This window comes from Gigantopelta aegis, chromosome 6, assembly GCF_016097555.1.
Source record: "Gigantopelta aegis isolate Gae_Host chromosome 6, Gae_host_genome, whole genome shotgun sequence".
Lineage (NCBI taxonomy): Eukaryota > Metazoa > Mollusca > Gastropoda > Neomphalida > Peltospiridae > Gigantopelta > Gigantopelta aegis.
Window position 1 is genome coordinate 22,571,109 of NC_054704.1, and position 23,526 is coordinate 22,594,634.

A 23,526-nucleotide genomic window follows, 5' to 3' on the forward strand; every position below is an offset into this window, starting at 1 on the left:
CATCGATTTCTCAAATAGTTCTCTGTCCCTGTAGGAGTCCAATAAACTCTCCAGTAGTAGGTCACTCGGCATAGCATCCTCATAAAAAAAAAAACGACAGCACAAATAAAAACTCGTGATCAAAAAATCCCTTCAGTAATATTCGTCCTAGCGTCATCCACTCTTCTGACTGCCACTTTGGAGATAAAGCTGGCACACGAATGCCTTCCATTTCTGTCTGTACCTCAATGAATTCTTCCCAAAAAGCTGTGTATATCTCACGTGACACGATGGATGCATCTGCGCCAACTTCATCCCTAAACGACATTCTAATTGTTTCATGTAACAGTGTATCCTCCTTGAAATAGCCAATCATTTCGTTTAAAATGTTAACCCTGTTCAGGGTGAGAGTCGGGCTTGGTGTTGAGATATTTGGCAAAGGAGATTGGCTTGCAGATTCTCTTAATGGTGATGATGTGGGTACTTGGGGAAAACAAAACAGGCAGTTCATCTGACGACTCGTACCCGTCTTGCAGCTCCCGGAAGTGTTCGATTTCAGTGCTGATAATGGTACTGTTAGGCGTACAGCTTTCTCTTGCAGTGCAATTCAATATTTCTGGCAACTCGTTCCAAATTTCTTCTTTCGGTAACTCTTGAAATTAATTTCTATCTAAGTCTTCTATTGTATGTACTACTTCGGTGACTGGCTGTTGTAAAGGTATTGTGTCATTTAAGGTGTTTATTGTGTTGCATTGGGAACTGGTCCAAATTCTATAGTCATGTCATTGTCCTGTGAATGTCCTCCTGACTGTTTCTTTGTACACATGTACAACCGTAGCATTTTGACTCTTGTATTCTCATATAATTTTCCAACAGTGATCTCATCATCTATTTTTCGTTTACAAAAGTCAGTAATATGACATTCAAAGTTATCTTCGGGTCCTTTCATAGACGTCCCTCCAGGAAAACCCCAAATCTTTTGCTTCCTTGAGTAAATCTTTGTCTCGTTTCATATAGCTACGGTGCGTTGCCGAGTACCCCCACCCTTTTGGCTACGAACGTGTTTGTAGTCCGACATATCTTCACTTTAATTCACCCAGCCCAGTTCTATACGCATGTGTTCCCGTTTTGCGTATATATTTCCAATTTTTTAATTAAATTTTGCTTCATGTTCTGCGGGGTTTTTTTTTTTTTGCGTACCAGCTAGCGCATCTGGTTGACGATTCACCAGCTTTTTATCCTTTAATTCCTTTGGACATGTCCTTTGTAAAATGTATTCTGGCGAAATTGCCTGATGCTAGTCTGTCACCATATTTAGGCAAATACTTTGCCAGATCTTCATCAGAAATAATTACCAGTACATTTTCATCAACCTGAATGTACACATTTATTACAAGGTAGCAGAATATATTTGACTAGAATGCTGAAATGGTAAGTAGAGCAGTGAGTACTGCACGACAAACTCGATTAATCGAAACACCACTTATATATATATATATATATATATATATATATATATATATATATATATATATATATATATATATATATGTGTGTGTGTGTGTGTGTGTGTGTGTGTGTGTGTGTGTGTGTGTGTGTGTGTGTGTGTGTGTGTGTCTGCGTGTGTGCACGTGCCTGTTTTATCATATGTGTCTACATGATACATAGACCAGTAAGTAATTGCAATAGATGGGTATACCCACCTAGCGACGTGTTCTCATCTCCGGACCAATCGCGTTAGGGAAGTACAATATTATTACGAGGGAACACACTATTATTATGAGGGAACACAATATTTATTATAAGGGAATATAATATGATTATGAGGGAACACAATATTTATTATGAGGGAACGTAATATGATTATGAGGGAACACACTATTTATTCTGAGGGAACATACATGTAATGTTATTACGAGGGAACATAATAAAAGTATTTTATCGTCTGTCATCTCCGGGGCTCCCTAATAATCGGTTATTCGATGTCAAACATTTGATAATTTGCACATATAGTCTTTAGGCGTTTTTCACCACTGATATTAAGGCGACGCAACACCATACAAGTGCCCCAAATCAGAATAACCAAATACATAGCTACCGGTGAAATGGGAATATTGTCTTGTCACATTAGCTATCCTAGTGGCTATTCTTGTACGAAGCACTCTCATCGTGTGGAGTCGCCTTTAGCTACGCACATTACACTCTATCGATATATTTAACAAAGAGTTTGTGTTGTATAACGACACCACTAAAAACATTGATTTTGTTAATCATCGGCTATTGTATGTCAAACATATGGTCATTTTGACACAGTCATAGAGAAGAAACCCGCTACATTTGTTCCATTAGTAGCAAGGGATCTTTTATATGCACCATCCCACAGATAGGGTAGTACACATCACGGCCTTTGATATGCCAGTCGTGGTGCACTGACTGGAACGAGAAACAGCCCAATGGGCCCACCGACGGGGATCGATCTCAAACCGACCGCGCATCAAGCGAGGACTTTACCACTTCGGTACGCTCCGCCCTTAACAAAGAGAACACAACAAGTAGGAATTGTGATGCATTTTATTAATGATTTTATATTAAAGATGTACAATTCAAATACAAAATGAGAAAGGTGATTTTTACAGTCACACACTAAATGCTATATATTATGTCAAACACCATTTAATGCTACCTGATTTATAGTTACAAAGTTATTATATTCTAAAATTGTTAAAAAAAGCAGATCCCAATAATTTTAACACTGCCAAAGAAAACCAACAATTGAAATTACTTTTTCACAATAACTAGATATATTTGAATTCGGAAGTTCCTGTTTTCTTGTTCTTTGTTGCAAGTTTTTTGTAGGTTGGTATAACCATTTTTACAATACAACTCGTATCATGTTCATCACAAGCAAAACAAAACTAATGCTAGTGTAAGACTACCAACTGCCACGACAAAGGTGGCCAACTTTCTGTTCTCACGACTTCTACGACTGCCCAGTTTCCAGTAGTATAAATCATTGATTGTTAAAAGAGTTGAAGAAATTACAATGCAACCGTCGCGTTGGCCAACTTCGTCGTGACAGTTGACAGTCTAAGACTAGCATAATATAACAATCTCAAGAACGAGGTACCAGAATGCACATACAAAGAATGAAAATATACACTTGACAGCAATGATGGGGAATCTTTGTACATTATACTATGGCTCAAGAGTTAGGAAATGGTTTGTATGTATATTTTGCATTAGCTTATTTGGTTGCACACATCCTTACAAAACAGCTACCACTTATACGGATGTCTTTGAACGTTTTACAAACTCCTGCTGTAGACATGTGTGTTTCTGAATGAGCAAACAATCGACCAGTTATAGATGACGTTATGCATGATGTTGATGGAATGTGGACACCGACTGATTTCAAATCTTCAGCATCAATTCGCGTGACAATGAACAACGAAATGTGGTTCTCAGAACTAAGAGATACTTAAAATGCCCCACCTAGTCAGAAAAAAAGTTTAGTATCTGCTGAGCAAGAATATCAAAATATGATTTTATGGAGTTACTAAATACTGCGATATCTCAGTCCCACAGCGACCCATCAGAAGTATAAGTATTTGGACCAGTTTCCCAATTAACCCACAATATTAAATACTGGGTAATTCATTAAAAAAAACACGTTTCACTTTTGGAAATTGATGAGAAGAAAATGTACACAATACAAAAAATGGAAACTTTACAGAAAACCAGTTTGTTACGAGAGAGAGAGAGAGAGAGAGAGAGAGAGAGAGAGAGAGAGAGAGAGAGAGACCCATGTTGAATATGTTGCAATCGTCGGATTTAAAAATGAAATCTATTATTGTTTACAGAGATTGGGAACAAACATGGATGTATAAAGTATTAAACCAGCACTAGTTCTCAAATAGCTTTTCGCAAATACATTATGATCAGATGTGCGCAGTATGGTAAAACTAGTAAATCACTAACTTGAATAAATGGAAATATATGTACATCGTGATATTACGCATTACCAAACGTTGGTAAGACGCGCAATAAAATGATAAGAAAATACGAGTAAAATATCAAGATATGCATAGCGGTTCCGCGTGTTAACCATAGGTCAATGGTTATAAAGTAAACAGTTAAACTTTAACAAATACGTTTTTCAGGCACTGCAACATAGTACTTACAATATACCTATATTTATGTACACGTGAAAAGAAATGCTTACTGAAAAAGTAAAACAATACAAATCGAAAATGTCAACATTACAGCATCAAATATAACACAACTGTAAAAGAGGCCCGTAGCTAACAGTCTATCTCTCTCTCTCTGTGTGTGTGTGTGTGTGTGTGTGTGTGTGTGTGTGTGTGTGTGTGTGTGTGTGTGTGTGTGTGTGTGTGTGTGTGTGTGTGTGTGTGTGTGTGTGTGTGTAATGTGGGGGTATCACTGATGATAATATTGGTGATTCACAACTGACATGGTATCACATCAATATATGTTCATACACATTCAGTCGTCACCATTCACATAGACACATTTGTGATAAGGCTATTTCAGTCTGTACTCATCTGATATGCAAAGGTGACGTTTTCAAAATTTTCAAAAAGGATAATAGTACAATTCAGGTACGGCGGAGGACAGGAGACTCGGGTTCTAGCACCCTCCCCTTCCAATAATTCTGAATGAAAAATATTATTGGTAGTAAATCTTATAGCAGAGATGGATTTTACTTGTAGAATGCAGGAAATTGCATTTTAGAACATCTAGTTTTTAAAATGTTACGGGGGAGAATGCCCCCCGAATACCCTAGAAACCTTGTTTTGCCCCCTGTATCTCAGTCAGCCCACCCCCACCTCCCATGTCTACTTACTTCCGTCATGCCTGTTATTTCTTGTCGCCTGCCTCATTTCTCCTCTATTAGCAAAAGCACCATAATAAGTCAGTTACTTAATATGCAAGCTATTACCGTCCACAAGGTTGGCAAAAACCCATAGGATTAAAGCTGCAACCTCGAATTACATGATTTTATTTCAGAAGGTTGGTGTTTCAGAAAGATATCCCTCTAGTTTTATTATAGAGGCATATTATAAAGTACTACTAGTTATACACTGACTCGTGTTCTACCCAATGATCACTTACTGCCTTTTCGTCCAAGCATATACAGATACATAAACATGTTTATATACATGCATGTTATTATTACAATTATCATCATAATCGCTATCACCATCATCATCATCACCACCACCATCATCATCAACACCATCATCACCAACATCATCATCGTTATAATCAAAATTATCATCATCATCATCATCATCATCATTATATTATTATTCTTCATTATTATCATTATTTATTTATTTATTTATTTATTTATTTAACCAGGGATTCACTAGCCAATCTAGTGAAATGTAATTATTCTTTATTATAATATTCAGAAGCGGGCTCCCATTCTACTGTGATGTGTTGCATATTATTTAAAACACCGCGAATCATGTATGTTGTGCTATGCATAGGCCGATAGCCGTTAATAGCAATAACACACGAGTTTATTAAAACTGTAATTGGATTTGAGGTTTGCTTTAGTAAATAATCTTATATGATGGTGCGATGAGATTGTGCGTTTTTTAAAACTGTAATTGTGTTTGTATTTTGCATGTGCAAATGATGTTGTAATATGGTGATGTGAGATAGAGAGTTTATTAAAAGTGTAATTATGTCTGTATTTTGCATTACTATTGTCAATAATTCTATAACATGGTAAGGCGAGATTGTGAGTTTATTGAAACTGTAACTGTGTTTGTATTTTGCATTAGTAAATGTTGTTAAAATATGATGAGGCGAAATTGAGAGTTTACTAAAACTGTAATTGTTTGTGTTAGTATTTTGCATTAGTAGATACTGTTATAATATGGTGAAGAGAGATTGCAGCTTTAAGATCCCACAAAGCGTATACATGGCCGAGTGCTGTTAAAAATCACCAGTCCTGTGACGGTGACCAGCTGTGTACAACATTTTAAATATTAAATACACTGACCCTAACTAAACAGCCCTTAGATACAAGTTCATGGTAACATATCAATTTGGGCCAATCTAATGTGTCTTCCTCGTGTTTGTAGTATTTCTAAATGCGAAATAAGAAACACATTTATCTCAGAAATAGGGCCAGTTACCTTAAGAAATACTAAAAGTAATGAAGCACCTCATCGGAATTACAATACAGAACTATATTAATCAATTTGTTACTGTACCAATAAAAGTAACTTGAAAGACATAGAATTCTGCACATAAATGTTATATATATATATATATATATATATATATATATATATATATATATATATATATATATATATATATATATATATATATATATATATTAAAACAGGCAAACAAAAACGAAATAGACGAAAGAGCTTCTGTGCACAAGAGCATTAAAGGGAGATAATTGTCTTGTCTTGTTTGTCATTATAACCCAATTTAACATGAGAATATGACACTTACACACCAACACTCACAACTGAATGATAACGTGTGTATAATACGGCAAAATTATTTTGTTTCTAATGTGTTGATATCTGTTATTTATGACTGGTTAATATAACAGGAAATAAAAATGCATCTGCAGAACACAATTATATTTCTGTTTGCATAGTTTTTACAATTACGTGATCAATTAATATCGTAAAATGTATATACATCAACTATTAGGACAATGTTTGTCTAGGGCGTCTATTCTTAATGACTGACAATGCTTGTAACTTGCCAGTCGAAATATGTCTTCTGTGCTTGTTTCTACTCCACATGCGTACATAAAGAACTACGTTAATACACCTGGAAGACATAATTCGATTTCCAGTCATACCCACGGCTAGGCTGTTCCAGAAATAATCACATTGCGTGGGAGGCAATTTTTCTAATACCCATCGGTGATAAAATAGACACAAATAATTTGGCTTTAATACAATGCAAAACAACGTCCCCGAAGAACCGATAGCAATCATTTAAAAACCGATAGGCCAAAACCTTTATCCGCAATATCATCATTTCTAAACAGTACCTAAATGATACTGTTTTGTCTTCAAAATATTTCTGGTTATGAATAATTTACACTAGCACTATAAAATACTGTAAAATGCTACACCAATAACCCGGTAATAGGAACCTATTAAAAAGCATTTTGTCAAGACATCATTCACTGATTTAAAATATTTGTTTTACAAAGATCTAACTTGTATACCTGACATCACAATATCGGTTGTTACCGTTCACCATGTATGTATGTTATTATCAGCCGTTGTCAATCTCATCAATCCCGATGTTTGGGATAAATCACAGAAGATAAAAACTTCTCAAGATATGTTCCATGACAAAACATACATGAATTGGTGTCTATGATATGTATGTACAAACTTTCACAAACTTGCCTCTAAATTGTACATTTCGTCATCCAGTGATCTGGCTCTAATAGAGCCATTCCGATATAAGCTGTACTCTGATTCATCTTTGACCAGTATGGCGTCAGTAAGTGACGTTGTTTCGGAAAATTTAACCACTGTTTCGAATTCTTTGCTCTGTTTCGAGTCTCGTCTCGAGTTGGCATCTTTCCTGTTTCTGAGATCTGAAGAACTGTTTTTGACGCCTTCCTCGATCACATGATCGCTCGATTCTTTCTGAGGTATTATCTCCGAGTCTTCCTTCTCGTTGGATGGCAAGTCTGGGTTGAAAATAGTATTTTTGTTTCGAAGCAGAGAGGAGCGAGACCTGACGTGGTGGTAAAACAAAGTGAAGTTGTTGGAGATCACAGGAAACGTCAGCGCTAGAAGCAGCACACCGCACACTGCGCATGCTGTTCCCACGACGTAGCCAACCGGAGTCGAGGGATACTTATCTCCGTAACCCACGGTCGTCATGGTGATGATGGCCCACCAGAACCCGACTGGTATTGTGTTGAACGTGTCGCTAGGGTTGACAGCGTCTTTGCGTTCCGTGTAGTATATCATTGTAGCGAACACCAGCATTCCGATCATCAAGAATATCAGCAACATGAGCAGCTCGTGTAAACTGGCCTTTAGCGAGTAGACGAGAACCTTGAGGGCCTGATAATGCTTGACGAGGTGGAAGACTCGAAACATGCGAATTATCCGTAAAATGAAGAGAATTTCTATCACCAGCCGTTCGTTGAGGTAACAAGCCTGGAGCGAGGATTGTTCGAAGATCACCTGGACGTACATAGGAACCAGCGCTAGGAGGTCTATGATGTTCATGATGGATTTGACGAACCTCATCTTGTTTGGAGCAAATGTGAATCTAGCGATGAGTTCCAGGGTGAAGAACACTGTGCAGATGATGTCCAGAACGCTGAGGGCTTCATGTGACGCCATGATGACGGCGATGTTGTTGGTCGTCTTCCCGTCACAACTGGAAGTGACATTTCGCACGACTTTCGGTCTCAGCTCCGGTATCGTTTCCAGACAGAAGCCGGCGATTGAAGAAATGACAAAAAGAAACGAGGTGATGCCATAAACCTACAACGAAAAGTAGATGAGGATTAAAAAACGAGTATCCACAGCCTACAGCTGAAAGTGTAAAGACACCCATACCAGAACCCAATGGACTGAATAAGATTTAATTTAGTTTCTAGAAACATTTGCGTCTTTTAACATCTTACGTGCTGGAAAGCTCGCTTGACTGTAGACTTCAAAGTTTGCTATATTTGAAACAACGATATAAGAACTAGAATGCTTTGGTATACATATCTCTAATTATAAGGAAGGAAGGAAATTATTAATCTAGTCTGACCTTGATTACTTGACTCTATTTTCCAAACAAAAGAAATACCTGTATTATTGTTATGAGTCATAAATGAATTTGACATTAAGATCGGCTACCAGCTTTTTTGGACGCTGTTCTCCCCCCCCCCCCCCCCCTCCCCCTCTCTCTCTCATCACATCTGATCATAATGTATTTGCGAAAAGCTATTTGAGAACTAGTGCTGGTTTAATACTTTATACATCCATGTTTGTTTCCAATCTCTGTAAACAATAATAGATTTCATTTTTAAATCCGACGATTGCAACATATTCAACATGGGTCTCTCTCTCTCTCTCTCTCTCTCTCTCTCTCTCTCTCTCTCTCTCTCTCTCTCTCTCTCCCTCTCTCTCTCTCTCTCTCTCTCTCTCTCTCTCTCTCTCTCTCTCTCTCTCTCTCTCTCTCTCTCTCTCTCTCTCTCTCTCTCTCTCTCTCTGTCGTAAAAAACTGTTTTTTTGTACAGTTTCCATTTTTTGTATTGTGTACATTTTCTTCTGATCAATTTCCAAGAGTGGGACGTGTTTTTTAAAATTATTATTTAATGAATCACCCAATATTTAATATTGTGGGTTAATTGGGAAACTACTTCTGATGGGTCGCTGTGGGACTGAGCTATCGCAGTATTTTGTAACTCCACAAAATCTCTCTCTCTCTCTCTCTCTCTCTCTCTCTCTCTCTCTCTCTCTCTCTCTCTCTCTCTCTCTCTCTCTCTCTCTCTCTCTCACTCACACACACACACACACACACACACACACACACACACACACACACACACACACACACACACACAAACAAACAAACAAGCATAATCCTATTTAACCCCTACCCCAAAACCCTGGACTACCACCACTGGGTTACGAATATATTTCCACCAAAACAGTTCGCAGTGAAAGAAAAACAAATCATCAATTTGTTCAATCGGTAATAATTCTTAATATCAGAAATACGCTGGTGTTTACATATGACACAAAATCCTAGACGTACCATTCCGTACTACTCTGTACACATCGATTAGAAACGACAGTGTGCTTATTATGAATTTCCCTTTTGTCGATTTTCCCTGACAAAATACTGTACCGGTCTGTACGCGTTTGGGAATGCGTGACTTTAAAAGCACAACGTCAGCTGTGTTTGTTTCAGGTTAACTCGTATGGGTATGGGTATTGTACATTGTTGGCGGGTATCCAGCAGAAAACTGTTCACCCACGCTTGTCTATAGTCAAAACCTCTGATTTCGTCAGATACAGAAAGTTTGTTTAACAACCCCACTAGAGCACATTGCATCAATAATCATCGGCTATTGGATGTCAAACATTTGGTAATTTTGACATATAATCTGAGAGAGGAAACCCGCCACATTTTTCATTAGTAACAAAGGATATTTTATATGCACCATCCCACAGACAGGATAACATATACCACGGCCTTTGGAATACCAGTCGTGGTCCAGTGGCTCGAATGATAAATAGCCCAATGTGTCCGACGGGGATCGACCCCAGACCGACCGCGCATCAGGTGGGCGCTTTACCACTGGGCTACGTCTCGCCCCGATTTCGTGAGTGAGTTCTGTTTAAGACAAGTCATTTTGACTCTATTTTTCCTGCTCATATTTAACTAAGGTTCAAACACGATGTCCTGGGCACACTCATCTCAGCTATCTGGACTGCCTTGTCAGGTTTTAGTTATATATCAGTATTTTGTGGCATTTACACCGTTAATCTCACTATAAGTGGTAATAGGTATCGGTAGGGGAACATTGTACTTTTCAAATGCCAATGCCTCACCATTACAAAACCATGCTGGCTGGTTAAGTTTCTTTGTGTTTATGTTGATACATTACTACACCATGGAGGCTGGTGAAGTTTCTTTGTGTTTATGTTGCTACATTACTAAACATTGGAGGCTGGTGAAGTTTCTTTGTGATTATGTTGATACATTACTACACATTGGAGGCTGGTGAAGTTTCTCTGTGTTTATGTTGATACATTACTACACATTGGAGGCTGGTGAAGTTTCTTTGTGTTTATGTTGCTACATTACTAAACATTGGAGGCTGCTGAAGTTTCTTTGTGTTTATGTTGCTACATTACTAAACATTGGAGGCTGGTGAAGTTTCTTTGTGATTATGTTGATACATTACTACACATTGGAGGCTGGTGAAGTTTCTTTGTGTTTATGTTGATACATTACTACACATTGGAGGCTGGTGAAGTTTCTTTGTGTTTATGTTGCTACATTACTAAACATTGGAGGCTGGTGAAGTTTCTTTGTGTTTATGTTGCTACATTACTAAACATTGGAGGCTGGTGAAGTTTCTTTGTGATTATGTTGATACATTACTACACCATGGAGGCTGGTGAAGTTTCTTTGTGATTATGTTGATACATTACTACACCAAGGAGGCTGGTGACGCTTCTTTGTGTTTATGTTGGTACATTACTACACATTAGAGGCTGGTGAAGTTTCTTTGTGTTTATGTTGATAAATTACTACACCATGGAGGCTGGTGAAGCTTCTTTGTGTTTATGTTGATATATTACTACACCATGGAGGCTGGTGAAGTTTCTGTGTGTTTATGTTGATACATTACTACACCATGGAGGCTGGTGAAGCTTCTTTGTGTTTATGTTGGTACATTACTACACATTGGAGGATGGTGAAGCTTCTTTGTGTTTATGTTGATACATTACTACACCACGGAGGCTGGTGAAGCTTCTTTGTGTTTATGTTGGTACATTACTACACCATGGAGGCTGGTGAAGCTTCTTTGTGCTTATGTTGGTACATTACTACACCATGGAGGCTGGTGAAGTTTCTTTGTGTTTATGTTGATACATTACTACACATTGGAGGCTGGTGAAGTTTCTTTGTGTTTATGTTGATACATCACAACACCATGGAGGCTGGTGAAGCTTCTTTGTGTTTATGTTGATACATTACTACACATTGGAGGCTGGTGAAGTTTCTTTGTGTTTATGTTGATACATTACTACACCATGGAGGCTGGTGAAGTTTCTTTGTGTTTATGTTGATACATTACTACACATTTGAGGCTGATGAAGTTTCTTTGTGTTTATGTTGGTACATCACTACACCACGGAGGCTGGTGAAGCTTCTTTGTGTTTATGTTGGTACATTACTACACCATGGAGGCTGGTGAAGTTTCTTTGTGTTTATGTTGGTAAATTGCTACACCATGGTGGCTGGTGAAGTTTCTTTGTGTTTATGTTGATACATTACTACACATTGGAGGCTGGTGAAGTTTCTTTGTGTTTATGTTGATAAATTACTACACATTGGAGGCTGGTGAAGTTTCTTTGTGTTTATGTTGATACATTACTACACATTGGAGGCTGGTGAAGTTTCTTAGTGTTTATGTTGATACATTACTACTCATTGGAGGTTGGTGAAGTTTCTTAGTGTTTATGTTGGTACATTACTACACCATGGAGGCTGGTGAAGTTTCTTTGTGCTTATGTTGATACATTACTACACATTGGAGGCTGGTGAAGTTTCTTTGTGTTTATGTTGGTACATTTCTACACGATGGAGGCTGGTGAAGTTTCTTTGAATTTATGTTGGTACATTACTACACCATGGAGGCTGGTGAAGTTTCTTTGTGTTTCTGTTGATACATTGCTACACCATGGAGGATGGTGAAGCTTCTTTGAGTTTATGTTGGTACATTACTACACCATGGAGGCTGGTGAAGCTTCTTTGTGTTTATGTTGATACATCACTACAACACGGAGGCTGGTGAAGTTTCTTTGTGTTTATGTTGATACATTACTACACACTGGAGGCTGGTGAAGCTTCTTTGTGTTTATGTTGGTACATTACTACACCATGGAGGATGGTGAAGCTTCTTTGTGTTTATGTTGATACATTGCTACACCATGGAGGATGGTGAAGCTTCTTTGAGTTTATGTTGATACATTGCTACACCATGGAGGATGGTGAAGCTTCTTTGAGTTTATGTTGGTACATTACTACACCATGGAGGCTGGTGAAGCTTCTTTGTGTTTCTGTTGATACATTGCTACACCATGGAGGATGGTGAAGCTTCTTTGAGTTTATGTTGATACATTGCTACACCATGGAGGATGGTGAAGCTTCTTTGAGTTTATGTTGGTACATTACTACACCATGGAGGATGGTGAAGCTTCTTTGTGTTTCTGTTGATACATTGCTACACCATGGAGGATGGTGAAGCTTCTTTGAGTTTATGTTGGTACATTACTACACCATGGAGGCTGGTGAAGCTTCTTTGTGTTTATGTTGATACATCACTACACCACGGAGGCTGGTGAAGTTTCTTTGTGTTTATGTTGGTACATTACTACACACTGGAGGCTGGTGAAGCTTCTTTGTGTTTATGTTGGTACATTACTACACCATGGAGGCTGGTGAAGTTTCTTTGTGTTTATGTTGGTACATTACTACACCATGGAGGCTGGTGAAGCTTCTTTGTGCTTATGTTGGTACATTACTACACCATGGACGCTGGTGAAGCTTCTTTGTGCTTATGTTGGTACATTAATACACCATGGAGGCTGGTGAAGCTTCTTTGTGTTTATGTTGCTACATTACTACACCATGGAGGCTGGTGAAGTTTCTTTGTGCTTATGTTGGTACATTACTACACCATGAAGGCTGGTGAAGCTTCTTTGTGTTTATGTTGGTACATTACTACACCATGGAGGCTGGTGAAGTTTCTTTGTGTTTATGTTGGTACATTACTACACCATGGAGGCTGGTGAATCTTCTTTGTGTTTATGTTGGTACATTTCTACACATTGGAGGCTGGTGAAGCTTCTTTGTGTTTATGTTGGTACATTACTACACATTGGAGGCTGGTGAAATTTCTTTGTGTTTATGTTGATACATTTCTACACATTGGAGGCTGGTGAAGTTTATGTTGGTACATTACTACACACTGGAGGCTGGTGAAGCTTCTTTGTGTTTATGTTGGTACATTACTACACATTGGAGCCTGGTGAAGTTTCTTTGTGTTTATGTTGATACATTTCTACACATTGGAGGCTGGTGAAGTTTCTTTGTGTTTATGTTGGTACATTTCTACACATTGGAGGCTGGTGAAGCTTCTTTGTGATTATGTTGGTACATTACTACACCATGGAGGCTGGTGAAGTTTCTTTGTGTTTATGTTGATACATTACTACACATTTGAGGCTGGTGAAGTTTCTTTGTGCTTATGTTGGTACATTACTACACATTGGAGGCTGGTGAAGTTTCTTTGTGTTTATGTTGGTACATTACTACAAATTAGAGGCTGGTGAAGTTTCTTTGTGTTTATGTTGATAAATTACTACACCATGGAGGCTGGTAAAGTTTCTGTGTGTTTATGTTGATACATTACTACACCATGTAGGCTGGTGAAGCTTCTTTGTGTTTATGTTGGTACATTTCTACACATTGGAGGCTGGTGAAGTTTCTTTGTGTTTATGTTGATACATTACTACACATTGGAGGCTGGTGAAGTTTCTTTGTGTTTATGTTGATACATCACTACACCATGGAGGCTGGTGAAGCTTCTTTGTGTTTATGTTGATACATCACTACACCACGGAGGCAGGTGAAGCTTCTTTGTGTTTATGTTGATACATCACTACACCATGGTGGCTGGTGAAGCTTCTTTGTGTTTATGTTGATACATTACTACACATTGGAAGCTGGTGAAGCTTCTTTATATTTATGTTGCTACATTACTACACATTGGAGGCTGGTGAAGTTTCTTTGTGTTTATGTTGGTACATTACTACACATTGGAGGCTGGTGAAGCTTCTGTGTGTTTATGTTGGTACAATACTACACATTGGAGGCTGGTGAAGTTTCTTTGTGTTTATGTTGGTACATTACAACACATTGGAGGCTGGTGAAGCTTCTGTGTGTTTATGTTGGTACATTACTACACATTGGAGGCTGGTGAAGTTTCTTTGTGTTTATGTTGGTACATTACTACACATTGGAGGCTGGTGAAGCTTCTGTGTGTTTATGTTGGTACATTACTACACATTGGAGGCTGGTGAAGTTTCTTTGTGTTTATGTTGGTACATTACTACACATTGGAGGCTGGTGAAGCTTCTGTGTGTTTATGTTGATACATTACTACACATTGGAGGCTGGTGAAGCTTCTGTGTGTTTATGTTGGTACAATACTACACATTGGAGGCTGGTGAAGTTTCTTTGTGTTTATGTTGGTACATTTCTACACGATGGAGGCTGGTGAAGTTTCTTTGAATTTATGTTGGTACATTACTACACCATGGAGGCTGGTGAATGTTGATACATTGCTACACCATGGAGGATGGTGAAGCTTCTTTGAGTTTATGTTGGTACATTACTACACCATGGAGGCTGGTGAAGCTTCTTTGTGTTTATGTTGATACATCACTACACCACGGAGGCTGGTGAAGTTTCTTTGTGTTTATGTTGATACATTACTACACACTGGAGGCTGGTGAAGCTTCTTTGTGTTTATGTTGGTACATTACTACACACTGGAGGCTGGTGAAGTTTCTTTGTGTTTATGTTGGTACATTTCTACACGATGGAGGCTGGTGAAGTTTCTTTGAATTTATGTTGGTACATTACTACACCATGGAGGCTGGTGAAGTTTCTTTGTGTTTCTGTTGATACATTGCTACACCATGGAGGATGGTGAAGCTTCTTTGAGTTTATGTTGGTACATTACTACACCATGGAGGCTGGTGAAGCTTCTTTGTGTTTATGTTGATACATCACTACACCACGGAGGCTGGTGAAGTTTCTTTGTGTTTATGTTGATACATTACTACACACTGGAGGCTGGTGAAGCTTCTTTGAGTTTATGTTGATACATTGCTACACCATGGAGGATGGTGAAGCTTCTTTGAGTTTATGTTGGTACATTACTACACCATGGAGGATGGTGAAGCTTCTTTGTGTTTATGTTGATACATTGCTACACCATGGAGGATGGTGAAGCTTCTTCGAGTTTATGTTGATACATTGCTACACCATGGAGGATGGTGAAGCTTCTTTGAGTTTATGTTGGTACATTACTACACCATGGAGGATGGTGAAGCTTCTTTGTGTTTCTGTTGATACATTGCTACACCATGGAGGATGGTGAAGCTTCTTTGAGTTTATGTTGATACATTGCTACACCATGGAGGATGGTGAAGCTTCTTTGAGTTTATGTTGGTACATTACTACACCATGGAGGATGGTGAAGCTTCTTTGTGTTTCTGTTGATACATTGCTACACCATGGAGGATGGTGAAGCTTCTTTGAGTTTATGTTGGTACATTACTACACCATGGAGGCTGGTGAAGCTTCTTTGTGTTTATGTTGATACATCACTACACCACGGAGGCTGGTGAAGTTTCTTTGTGTTTATGTTGGTACATTACTACACACTGGAGGCTGGTGAAGCTTCTTTGAATTTATGTTGGTACATTACTACACCATAGAGGCTGGTGAAGTTTCTCTGTGTTTATGTTGGTACATTACTACACCATGGAGGCTGGTGAATCTTCTTTGTGCTTATGTTGGTACATTACTACACACTGGAGGCTGGTGAAACTTCTTTGAGTTTATGTTGGTACATTACTACACCATGGAGGCTGGTGAAGTTTCTTTGTGTTTATTTTGGTACATTACTACACACTGGAGGCTGGTGAAGCTTCTTTGTGTTTATGTTGGTACATTACTACACCATGGAGGCTGGTGAAGTTTCTTTGTGTTTATGTCGGTACATTACTACACCATGGAGGCTGGTTAAGCTTCTTTGTGCTTATGTTGGTACATTACTACACCATGGAGGCTGGTGAAGCTTCTTTGTGCTTATGTTGGTACATTACTACACCATGGAGGCTGGTGAAGTTTCTTTGTGTTTATGTTGGTACATTACTACACCATGGAGGCTGGTGAAGCTTCTTTGTGTTTATGTTGATACATTACTACACATTGGAGGCTAGTGAAGTTTCTTTGTGTTTATGTTGATACATCACTACACCATGGAGGCTGATGAAGCTTCTTTGTGTTTATGTTGATACATCACTACACCACGGAGGCTGGTGAAGCTTCTTTGTGCTTATGTTGGTACATTACTACACCATGGAGGCTGGTGAAGATTCTTTGTGTTTATGTTGGTACATTACTACACCATGGAGGATGGTGAAGTTTCTTTGTGTTTATCTTGGTACATTACTACACCATGGAGGCTGGTGAAGCTTCTTTGTGTTTATGTTGATACATCACTACACCACGGAGGCTGGTGAATCTTCTTTGTGTTTATGTTGGTACATTACTACACCATGGAGGCTGGTGAAGCTTCTTTGTGCTTATGTTGGTACATTACTACACCATGGAGGCTGGTGAAGTTTCTTTGTGTTTATGTTGGTACATTACTACACATTGGAGGCTGGTGAAGCTTCTTTGTGTTTATGTTGGTACATTACTACACATTGGAGGCTGGTGAAGCTTCTTTGTGTTTATGTTGATACATTTCTACACATTGGAGGCTGGTGAAGCTTCTTTGTGCTTATGTTGGTACATTACTACACCATGGAGGCTGGTGAAGTTTCTTTGTGTTTATGTTGATACATTACTACACATTTGAGGCTGGTGAAGTTTCTTTGTGCTTATGTTGGTACATTACTACACATTGGAGGCTGGTGAAGTTTCTTTGTGTTTATGTTGATACATTACTACACACTGGAGGCTGGTGAAGCTTCTTTGTGTTTATGTTGATACATCACTACACCATAGAGGCTGGTGAAGCTTCTTTGTGCTTATGTTGGTACATTACTACACCATGGAGGCTGGTGAAGTTTCTTTGTGCTTATGTTCGTACATTAATACACCATGGAGGCTGGTGAAGCTTCTGTGTGTTTATGTTGATACATCACTACACCATGGAGGCTGGTGAAGTTTCTTTGTGTTTCTGTTGATACATCACTACACCACGGAGGCTGGTGAAGTTTCTTTGTGTTTATGTTAATACATCACTACACCACGGAGGCTGGAGAAGTTTCTTTGTGTTTATGTTGCTACATCACTACACCATGGAGGCTGGTGAAGTTTCGTTTTGTTTATGTTGGTACATTACTACATCATGGAGGATGGTGAAGCTTCTGTGTGTTAATGTTGATATGTTGATACATTACTACACCATGGAGGCTGGTGAAGCTTCTGTGTGTTTATGTTGATACATTACTACACTTTGGAGGCTGGTGAAGTTTCTTTGTGTTTATGTTGATACATCACTACACCATGGAGGCTGGTGAAGTTTCTTTGTGTTTATGTTGATATATTACTACACATTGGAGGCTGGTGAAGTTTCTTTGTGTTTATGTTGATACATTACTACACATTGGAGGCTGGTGAAGTTTCTTTGTGTTTATGTTGATACATTACTACACCATGGAGGCTGGTGAAGATTCTCTGTGTTTATATTGATACATTACTACACCATGGAAGCTGGTGAAGTTTCTTTGTGTTTATGTTGATACATTACTACACATTGGAGGCTGGTGAAGTTTCTTTGTGTTTATGTTGATACATTACTACACCATGGAGGCTGGTGAAGCTTCTCTGTGTTTATATTGATACATTACTACACCATGGAAGCTGGTGAAGTTTCTTTGTGTTTATGTTGATACATTACTACACCCTGGAGGCTGGCGAAGTTTTTTTGTGTTTGTGTTGATACATTACTACACACTGGAGGCTGGTGAAGCTTCTGTGTGTTTATGTTGATACATTACTACTCATTGGAGGTTGGTGAAGTTTCTTTTCTTTGTGTTTGTATATATCATGTAAACTCAAAAATTCCCATTAAAGCCACTTTATAAACAAACTATAGCATACAATTTACTGATTGTAGCTGCTGTCATTTTTATTAACAGAAATTACTGTTTCCGGAATATTCTACAAAAATGTAATAATTAAATGTGACATATTATATAGAAACAAATTTTGTCAGTCATTTGCGATCATTAAAAATGTAAGTTATAATAGAATTACATTTTTAGTATAGGGCAAGATGATTATATGGGCCGAGCCGATTTGTGCTCATATTTGATTTGCCTTGGCTCTGCGCTTTGGGTGTAATGCATGTTTTCTCATAAGTAACAAATAAGAAAACTAGAATGAATATAGGCAACAAAAAATACGATTTAGCTTATTAGTTGTTTTTTAACTGATGCTATTAATTGAACAGTATTCTGATTCCTCTTGAAATAACCGACATTCATTACGGAATAAGACAGCTCAGTTAAACATACTCTTAAATTCACCCTAGTGCAGGTTGTGTTTGGAACACTGCTTTATCTTTTTTGTTTGCGTCTTAAAATTGAATTAAAGTTCAAGCACGCTGGCTTTGACACACTTCTCAGAAGTCACTGGAGTTAATGGCTAGTGGATATTAAGTGATAATCCATCTAGTGGCTATTAAAACTCAACCTGGGTATTAGCAGGTAGTGGCATACGAACCCAGTTCTTACCAGCCCTAAAACCCATAACTTAAACACTACGTCTATCTCATGATCCATTCCTTGACGTGGTGAGGTAGCTTGCATGTCTCAATGACTCGGAGAGCTAGGCCAGCTGGAGCATCAGCTCCTGGTAGGGTCACTCACGCTGGACTGGTCAAAGGGTAGAGACTAGACTACTATGGACGGGACAGACAGAGGAAGTGAGTCAAGAAAGACAACTGTCTAGGAGAAGCAAACTCCAAAATGGAGAGGCTCAGAATGCTAGTTAGGAAACTCTCCTAGGAGAAGGAAAACTCCACACTCAAACCAAGTCCACTGAAGTCAGAGTACAGAAGCTATGCGTAAGCATTAGCGTGGAAACCAAAATGAAATGTCTGTACATGCACCAAGCTCTGTGATCATCAAACACTACGTCAGAGGCCGATACACGTCTGCATTGCTGACTATCTAAGACTCTAACGGATTTAAAAAGCGTTAAGTCTAAAAGATGCATACAATCTCTTATTGTCCGCCATGGCCAAGACAGTAATGGAAATATAGTATTGACTTTATCTAATATTACGTAGCGAAATATTCATGGTCCGGATGGAAATGGTGTTTTATCGAATTAATACGTTTTAAATTTCCATATGTATGCATTATTTACAATGCCTTGAAATTGAAAAAACCCGCTATTACCATGAATAAATTTTATTCGTTTTCTGATAACATGTTATAATTATTCTCTTGTCTCAAATTAAGCTACAACAAATGTGACCTACACAATTAGCTGGATTTTTAAATAGGATTTTGGTGTTGATTTGTGTAAATTTTTGCAATTGTATTCATGAAAGGCCAGTGGGCTGTGTTTAAACTTACTATCAATGGAACCTGGTGTTTCCAAGAAGGAGTTGCCAAAGTATTAGGCAAATAAAGTTTGTTTTGTTTAAAGACACCACTAGAGCACATCGATATATTAATCATCGGCTATTGGGTGTCAAACATTTGGTAATTTTGACATATAGTCATAGAGAGGAAACCCGCTAGTTCTTCGTTATTAGCAAGGGATTTTTTTTATATGCGCCATCCCACAGACAGGATAGCACATATTACGGCATTTGATATACCAGTCGTGGTACACTGGCTAGAACGACAAATAGTCCAGCAGACTCACCGACGGGATCGATCCTAAACCGACCACGCATCAAGCGAGCGCTTTACTACTGGGCTACGTCCCGCCCTCGGAGAATATGACATGAAAAGTTTCCCATGGATGACATTAAACGGTATGGTAGAAATATTCTAGGAATCGACCGGTTTTGTGGTGTAAATGTCTTTTTTGGTTTTACAGTTGTCGTTTTTAGCGAGTGGGGTCTATATTTGAAGTAGGATTTGGTGAGTCAACTACACAAGTCAACTACAACAAGAGTCGGCGGTGAAATATAAATCTAGGCTTGCTCAATATATTGTCCGACAACACTGAGTACGCGCATGACTCGTTCCATCGAGTGGTACTAACTAAACACCCATGCACTTCAACCAGGACCCGAACGAACGCCCGTGTGTTTGTTACTGCCTTACGGATTGTCAAAGATATAGCATTGGACCGTTGTAGGCCATCAGTAAAGCGGCCTTCACATATCGGTCGCGGCGCCCGCGCGACTCCTAAAACAGGGAAAAAAGGGCATTTTCGCGAGGCGTCCGACCGGACGCTGCCTGATTTCTACGGGCTCCGCTGCGATTTTTAGGGGTCGCCCGAACTCCGCAGGCGTGAAAACCTGATTCCAAATCTGCGATTTTGCAAACGCGACTTTAGGTCGTGGCAATCCCGTAAACATGTCGCTAGGGCCCGACCGGTGATCTGGCGGCCGCCTGAAGGTTTTGGACACAAATCCGCCGGGCAGCGTGGGATTTTCACAGGCCCCTCACGGCCACCCTACGATAGCCTCACGGCCCTCTCACGGATCCCGCCCCCCCCCCCCCCCCCCGGCGGCTTTTAAACGGCCCCCACAACTTCTTACAACGCATCTATATATATTCGAGGCGCGGACGCCGGTGGGAAGCGCGACATCAATCGCCAGTCGGCCGGGCTCCGCCAGGACGCCTACCGATCTGTTCTTTGATCAGCCGGTGCTCGCCAGATGATCTAGCGGCGTCCGGCCAACACCCTGGCGGCCGCACTGTCTCCACTGCGATCCAATGTTCAAAGGGCACCGCCCGGGCCCCGTCTAATATATGAGGGCACACGTCGCAGACATGAAATTCGCCCGATTCATCCACGGGCTCTAAATCCCCCGGCAACTCCTGCGATTAGAAAAATCGCGCGGACGCCGGCTGATATGTGAGGGCCGCTTAACTTTATTCTGTTTGAGTTTTGTATGATACATTTGTATGGTACTCTTATCTTCTCTGATTAATATATGAAAAATGGTCCCATAAGAGAGTAAGAATAATGGCAAATCGGCCAGTTCAAACAACAATATAGCATTGACCACGTATTACTGATGAAATAAGGGATCACGCCAATACTAACAGGGAGGAGGGACTGTAACCAAAATCCTCATCTTTAGAACAAGAAGGAAATGTTTTATTTAACGACGTACTCAACACATTTTATTCACGGTTATATGGTGTCGGACACATGGTTAAGGACCACACAGGTATTGAGAGAGGAAACCCGCTATCGCCACTTCATGGGCTACTATTTTCGATTAGCAGCAAGGGATCTTTTAAGTGCACCATCCCATAGACAGAATAGCACATACTACAGCCTTTGATGTACCAGTCGTGGTGCACTGGTTAGAGCGAGAAATCCTCATCTTTAGTGCCAAGATGTTAGCCGTGTGTCTGACATTCAGTTTTCACAGTACTGATACTCGGTTCCATATAGACCTTTGTATTTGTACTGTAGTATAAGCGACCTAAACGTTTTGTTTATCGACACCACTAGAGCACATTAATATATTAATCATCGGCTATTGGATGTCAAACGTTTGGCAATTCTGACAGTAGCAAGAAATATTTTATATGCACCATCCCACAGATAGAATAGCACATACCTCATCCTTTGATATACCAGTTGTGGTGCACTGGCTGAAATTAGAAATAACCCAATAGACCCAATGTCAGGGATCGATTCCTGACATTGACCCCGCATCAGGCATCGACCCCAAACTGACCCCGCATCAGGCGAACGCTTTACCACTGGGCTACGACTCGCCCCTAATACATTTTGCATAAACAACCAAGACAAGAAGCCGAACCAACCAGCGTTCGGGTTGTAATGTTTAAGCCATCGTGTTTAATACCGGTAGGTACTGGGTTAGCATGCCATTACCGGCTTTTGTTTTGTTTAACGACACCCCTAGAGCACATTAATTAAATAATCACCAGCTATTGGATGTCGAACAAATGATCATTCTAATATGTAGTCTCCAGAGGAAACCAGTACATTGTTCCATTACCAGGAAGTAATCTGTTATATGAACTTTCCTACAGACAGGACAGCACATAGCACGGACTGTGATATACCAGTCGCGGAATACTGCTTGGGACAGGAAAAACACAATGGATTAGTTACAAATTAACTCGCTATCCTCCACAGAGAGCCCAGATAATGAAAGTAACCCAGAAAGCTACGGTGTTTGCGCAGGATAAACCTTATTACTAGGATAGAATCGAACCACCTCGGTGGACCCATTCAACTGATTGGGGTTTTTCTCGTTCCAACCAGTGCACCACAACTGGACATAGGTCATGGTATGTGGTTTCCTGTCTGTAGGAAAGTGCATATAAAATATCCCTTGCTGCTAATCGAAAAGAATAGCCCATGAAGTGGCGACAACGGGTTTCTTCTAAATATTTGTCTGGTCCTTAACCATAACTCTAACGCCATATAACCGTAAATAAAATGTGTTAAGTACGTCGTTAAATAAAACATTTATTTCTTTTCAATAGCCGATGATTAATTGATAAATGTGCTCCAGTGGTGTCATTAAACAAAACAAACTTCTTCTTTTTTTGGATATGAGTACACAAATAAATTCAAAATGAAATAGAAGATGTACCATTTCGCAAATACTGTCGAGCAACAAAACTACAATTCTTTAAAAATATGGACCCAAGTATTACTTTTCCATAAACTGAACATGTAAGCGGAGAATACAACGAATAGTAGCAATCATACATTTACGTTGGCACTTTAGACTGTTGACTACGAAACGGACTGTTTATGTAGATAATAAAACTGTAACATTAA

At 39.3% G+C, this 23,526-nt stretch overlaps 1 protein-coding gene across 1 annotated transcript; it reads right to left on the reverse strand.

Annotated features, from left to right (window-relative positions):
- Positions 1-368: 368 nt before the first annotated feature.
- LOC121374424 (potassium voltage-gated channel protein Shaw-like) lies at positions 369-21,106 on the reverse strand. The gene is made up of 3 exons (XM_041501525.1): positions 20,975-21,106; positions 7,471-8,504; positions 369-552 (listed from the first exon to the last, which is right to left on the reverse strand). Exons 1-3 carry the CDS (start codon positions 21,104-21,106, stop codon positions 369-371), a joined length of 1,350 nt encoding a protein of 449 aa, XP_041357459.1.
- Positions 21,107-23,526: the final 2,420 nt, after the last annotated feature.

Bases quoted from the DNA above. Each gene is read 5' to 3' on its own strand.
- LOC121374424 (XM_041501525.1), bottom strand. From the start codon at position 21,106: ATGTTTACGGGATTGCCACGACCTAAAGTCGCGTTTGCAAAATCGCAG. The intron at 8,505-20,974 runs GTCGGACGCCTC...TTTTCGTTGTAG, and splicing joins TAGAAATCAGGCAGCGTCCG to GTTTATGGCATCACCTCGTT. The intron at 553-7,470 runs GTACAGCTTATA...TACGCCTAACAG, and splicing joins CTGGTCAAAGATGAATCAGA to TACCATTATCAGCACTGAAA.